Source organism: Oncorhynchus masou, chromosome 11, assembly GCF_036934945.1.
Source record: "Oncorhynchus masou masou isolate Uvic2021 chromosome 11, UVic_Omas_1.1, whole genome shotgun sequence".
Taxonomy (NCBI): Eukaryota; Metazoa; Chordata; class Actinopteri; order Salmoniformes; family Salmonidae; genus Oncorhynchus; species Oncorhynchus masou.
Window position 1 is genome coordinate 11,650,280 of NC_088222.1, and position 5,000 is coordinate 11,655,279.

Genomic DNA, 5,000 nt, shown 5'->3' on the forward strand with positions numbered 1-5,000 from the left:
GGAGAGACCAACTCCATATTAATGCCCATGATTTTGGAATGAGATGTTCGACGAGCAGGTGTCCACATACTTTTGGTCATGTTGTGTATATATGACCCCCTCCAGTGTCTTCAGCCCCTGACAATAATGCATTTTAATGCATATTTTATGGAGGTATGTATGAGGCATTTGGCTACTGTGATGTGAATTCATCTACCAAGAGTAAATTCTGTAGTGCAGTACACTGTACTCCAGCACCTAGTGTACCTAGCTAGTACACAGTACTCCAGCACCTAGTGTACCTAGCTAGTACACTGTACCCCAGCACCTAGTGTACCTAGCTAGTCCACAGTACTCCAGCACCTAGTGTACCTAGCTAGTCCACAGTACTCCAGCACCTAGTGTACCTAGCTAGTACACTGTACCCCAGCACCTAGTGTACCTAGCTAGTACACTGTACTCCAGCACCTAGTGTATCGAGCAAGTACACAGTACTCCAGCACCTAGTGTACCTAGCTAGTACACTGTACCCCAGCACCTAGTGTACCTAGCTAGTCCACAGTACTCCAGCACCTAGTGTATCGAGCTTTTACACATTCATGCTGCTTTGTGTGTTTACGTACAGTATATGTCAAGCACTTAGGTCCCCTCAGGCCAAGATGGTCTCCGCTGAGTTCAGAGGTCGGTAGTAGTGTTGTAGAATGCAACTACATTAACCATAGACGCTTTGTAATTATAGATGGATAGACTGTTTAAATTGACATTATTCTTTGTTGACTGAGGTGAGTGAATGAAATTCAAAAGGCTTTATTGGCATGGGAAACATATGTTTACATTGACAAAGCAAATTAAATTGATAATAAACCAAAAGTGAAAAATGAACAGTAAATATTTAACTTACAAAAGTTCAAAAGGAATAGAGATGTTTAAAATTTCACATTGTTTAAATACAGTGTTTTATAACGATGTGCAAATATTTCACTGTTTCTCTCTCTCTCTCTCTCTCTCCCTTTACAGGTCTGGGCATGGTAACCCCAGTGAATGACCTGCGTGGATCTGACTCGATCTCCTATGAGAAGGGAGAGAAGCTGCTCCGCTGTAAGCTAGCCGCCTTCTACCGCCTGACAGACCTCTTCGGCTGGTCCCAGCTCATCTACAACCACTTAACCGTAAGACAGCCTTCTAATGCACTTCTCTAGTGGCTTTATCCACTGCAATGTTATTAAAACAGACTCCTAGCCAGTATGATCTTGTTTATTTTACTGCAGTATATTGTAGTGCTTTTGCACATTTTAACCTGCAGAATATCTTTTCAGAAAGCTCAGCAGGAAAATGTAGAGTTGTCTTGGTTGGTAAAATTAGTTGAGTAAGCATTATATTGTTGATGAAACATCAAAAGAATGTGAAAAATATTAACAACTGCATTCTACTGTATGTGAGCTATTTGGTGTAATTCCCCAGGTTTGTTTGTTTGTTTGTTACTTGTTAAGACCACCATCTGCACTCATGTCTTCCAGGTACGGGTGAATTCAGATCAGGAGAGGTTCCTGATTGTCCCTTTTGGGCTTCTGTACAGTGAAGTCTCCGCCTCCAGTCTGGTAAGATTCTCCCCCAGTGTCTCACTCTTAACAGCTGCCTGCATAATGTGTGACAACGCTGTGAACTAATAGTAGTGATTAAATAAGTGATTGTCATTCAGCCTCCATCATCCAAGCACAGAGGTTGTCCTGCATGTAATTTTACCTGCAAATCAATTGTTAAAATGCCAGCAATTTGTTTTTAGACATCTGTGACATTTGTGTTCTGTGACAAAACTACACATTTTAGTGGCCCTTTGATGCCCCCAGCACAAGGTGCACCTGTGTAATGATCACGCTGTTTAATCAACTTCTTGATATGCCACGCCTATCAGGTGGATGGATAATCTTGGCAAAGGAGAAATGCGCACTAACAGGAATGTAAACAAATGTGTGCCAAAAATGTAGAGAAATAAGCTTTTTGGAACATTTCTGGGATATTTTATTTCAGCTCATGAAACATGGGACCAAAACTTTAACTATACTGAACAAACATATTAATGCTACATGTACTTTACAGTACTAACCTAAATGACAGAGTGAAAAGAAGGAAGTCTGTACAGAACAAAATGATCCTCTTCATAACCGTTGATAATTGGTGGTGGCTGCATTATGTTATGGGTATGCTTGTCATCGGCAAACACTAGGGAGCATAAAAATAAACGGAATAAAGCTAAGCACAGGCAAAATCCTAGAGGAAAACCTGGTTCAGTCTGTTTTCCAACAGTCACTGCGATCTATGGCAAAATTTGAAAATGGCTGTCTAGCAATGATCAACAACTAACTTGACAGAGCTTTAAGAATTTAAGAACAATGTGCAAATATTGTACAATCTAGGTGTGCAAATCTTAGACTTACAGAGAAAGCCTCGCAGCTGTAATCACTGCCAAAGGTGCTTCTGCAAAGTATTGACTCGGGGTGTGAATACTTATGCAAATGTGATATTACTGTATGAAAACATGTTTGCACTTTGTCTTTATGGGGTATTGGAACATTTTTGAATTCAAGCTGTAACACAACAAAATGTGGATTAAATCGAGAGCTATGTTTACTTCCTGAAGGCACTGTACATGCTGAGTCACTGGTCCTTCAAGGCCGACGCTGCCGTCAACTCTTCGCCCTCTGCCTGTATCATCTGTTTAGACTGTTAATTTCACTGACGCTGAGTTCGTGTTGTCTTGCCAATTTCTACTGTAAATCTGGCAAGACGGCACAAACCGATCTGGGACTCAGGCTAGCATCGTAAGATAAGTCACAAGGCATTGACTTTCTGCTGCCTGTCTGGTCCTATCCAAGGTATATGTTTATTTTTATTTTTTAGATTAGTTTATTTTAGCAATAATACCTGAGAAGTTGCGTGTGACAACTCCTGACATGGGCTGTTCTGAGGCCTGAGGTGAAGCCAAGGGATACAGCCCTTTGAGGGAGTTGTCACACGAAACTTCCTGTGTTCGATGGCATTATTGATTGTCAAACGGTTGACCAAATATTAATAATGAGTACATTTGTTTTTGCATTCTGAAGTTGCTACCCAAGCGAGTTGTTGTTTTTTTCTCATGTTTTGACCCAGTTATTCATTCAAATCATTTTATTCATTCCACGTTACTATGCTAAACAAATAATTGGCATTGTAGCCAGCTAGCAGAGATTCAATGATGAAAAAGACATGAACTTCAATAAATAATGATTTAATAAATATCCAATAGGCCTACATAGGCAACAAGTATTTTGGTTGGCGCGTCCGAACTAGCTAGTTTCACGTTCATTCTTGGGCTAGCTAGTCTACTGACACTGGAGTGATCTTATATGTTAAATGATACATTGTTGCACAGGCCGTAGTGGCAGACGGGCAGATTTATACAACCCCCAACTGTTGCAAAAATAATACAGGCATGGAAAAGTAATGTATAGATGCTGAGTGAGATTAAGTTTATTCATTTCCTGCCTGGGCTGCGGGACAGTGGAATCATCACATTAACAGGTTGTGGTATTTTGTGGGGGGAGTTGTATCACAAATCCCACATACTGTATCAACCAATCAGCATCGAGGAACCAAACAACCTGTTTTATAATAATTGTTGACTTTTTGATCATTTCACTTATAGCATCACTGTGGGCTTTCATAAGGCATGGACTCACTGTTGCCTGTCTGGTCCCATCCCATTGAGCTACATTGTATTGTGCCTGATCAGTTAAACTCTGTGTCACATCCTAGGTTAAGATTAATATACAAGGGGAGATAGTGGACCGAGGGAGCACCAACCTGGGGGTCAACCAGGCTGGCTTCACTCTCCACTCAGCCATCTACGCAGCTCGGCCAGACATCAAGTGCATCGTACACGTTCACACACCGGCTGGAGCTGCAGTAAGTTTCCAGCGATACTAGCAACTGTTGTGGAAACAACCAGAGCAGCTCAGTAGTGTGAAAAGGGTATATACTGGTCACATTGTCATGCTCTTCTTAGTGTGGCGAGTTTTGGTAAAACTTGGGTCTTGAAATATAAGTGTCACTAGTCTCTTTTAGCAGGAAAAATTAGTAACATTTGTCAACTATCCGATCTGTCGTGGTGAATAACTGCAGTCTGTCTGTGTTTTAGGTGTCGGCCATGAAGTGTGGCCTGCTGCCCATCTCTCCAGAGGCCCTGACACTGGGGGAGGTGGCCTACCATGACTACCACGGCATCCTCATAGACGAGGAGGAGAACGTCCTCATACAGAAGAACCTGGGCCCAACCAGCAAGGTATCGGAGGGAGAGAGTGTGTCACACTCTAGTCCTTCCCCTTGGCCATAACCCTCTTGTGAGAGAGAGTGTCACACTCTAGTCCTTCCCCTTGGCCCTAACCCTCTTGTGAGAGAGAGAGTGTCACTCTAGTTCTTCCCCTTGGCCATAACCCTCTTGTGAGAGAGAGTGTCACACTCTAGTCCTTCCCCTTGGCCCTAACCCTCTTGTGAGAGAGAGAGTGTCACTCTAGTTCTTCCCCTTGGCCATAACCCTCTTGTGAGAGAGAGAGTGTCACACTCTAGTCCTTCCCCTTGGCCCTAACCCTCTTGTGAGAGAGAGTGTCACACTCTAGTCCTTCCCCTTGGCCATAACCCTCTTGTGAGAGAGAGTGTCACACTCTAGTCCTTCCCCTTGGCCCTAACCCTCTTGTGAGAGAGAGTGTCACACTCTAGTCCTTCCCCTTGGCCATAACCCTCTTGTGAGAGAGAGTGTCACACTCTAGTCCTTCCCCTTGGCCCTAACCCTCTAGTGAAAGAGAGTGTCACACTCGAATCCTTCCCCTTGGCCCTAACCCTCTCTAGTGCAGGGCCCTCCAACACTGTTCCTGGAGAGCTACCCTCTGCTAGATTAAGGTGGGAGTGAAAACCTACACGACGGTAGCTCCCCAGAAACAGTGGAGGGCCCTGGTATAGTGTTCACAGATCTAAGATGTCTGGATCGG

General features: G+C 43.3%; 1 protein-coding gene across 12 annotated transcripts in view; it reads left to right on the forward strand.

Annotated features, from left to right (window-relative positions):
• Nucleotides 1-5,000, forward strand: part of add1 (adducin 1 (alpha)) — a 49,456-nt gene that overhangs the window by 25,306 nt on the left and 19,150 nt on the right. For all 12 annotated transcript variants that reach the window (XM_064977386.1, XM_064977393.1, XM_064977387.1 and 9 more), the window contains exons 4-7: nucleotides 997-1,148; nucleotides 1,497-1,577; nucleotides 3,772-3,921; nucleotides 4,154-4,297. In XM_064977386.1, the coding sequence (XP_064833458.1) occupies nucleotides 997-1,148; nucleotides 1,497-1,577; nucleotides 3,772-3,921; nucleotides 4,154-4,297 (527 nt within the window). The remainder of the gene's footprint in view (nucleotides 1-996; nucleotides 1,149-1,496; nucleotides 1,578-3,771; nucleotides 3,922-4,153; nucleotides 4,298-5,000) is intronic.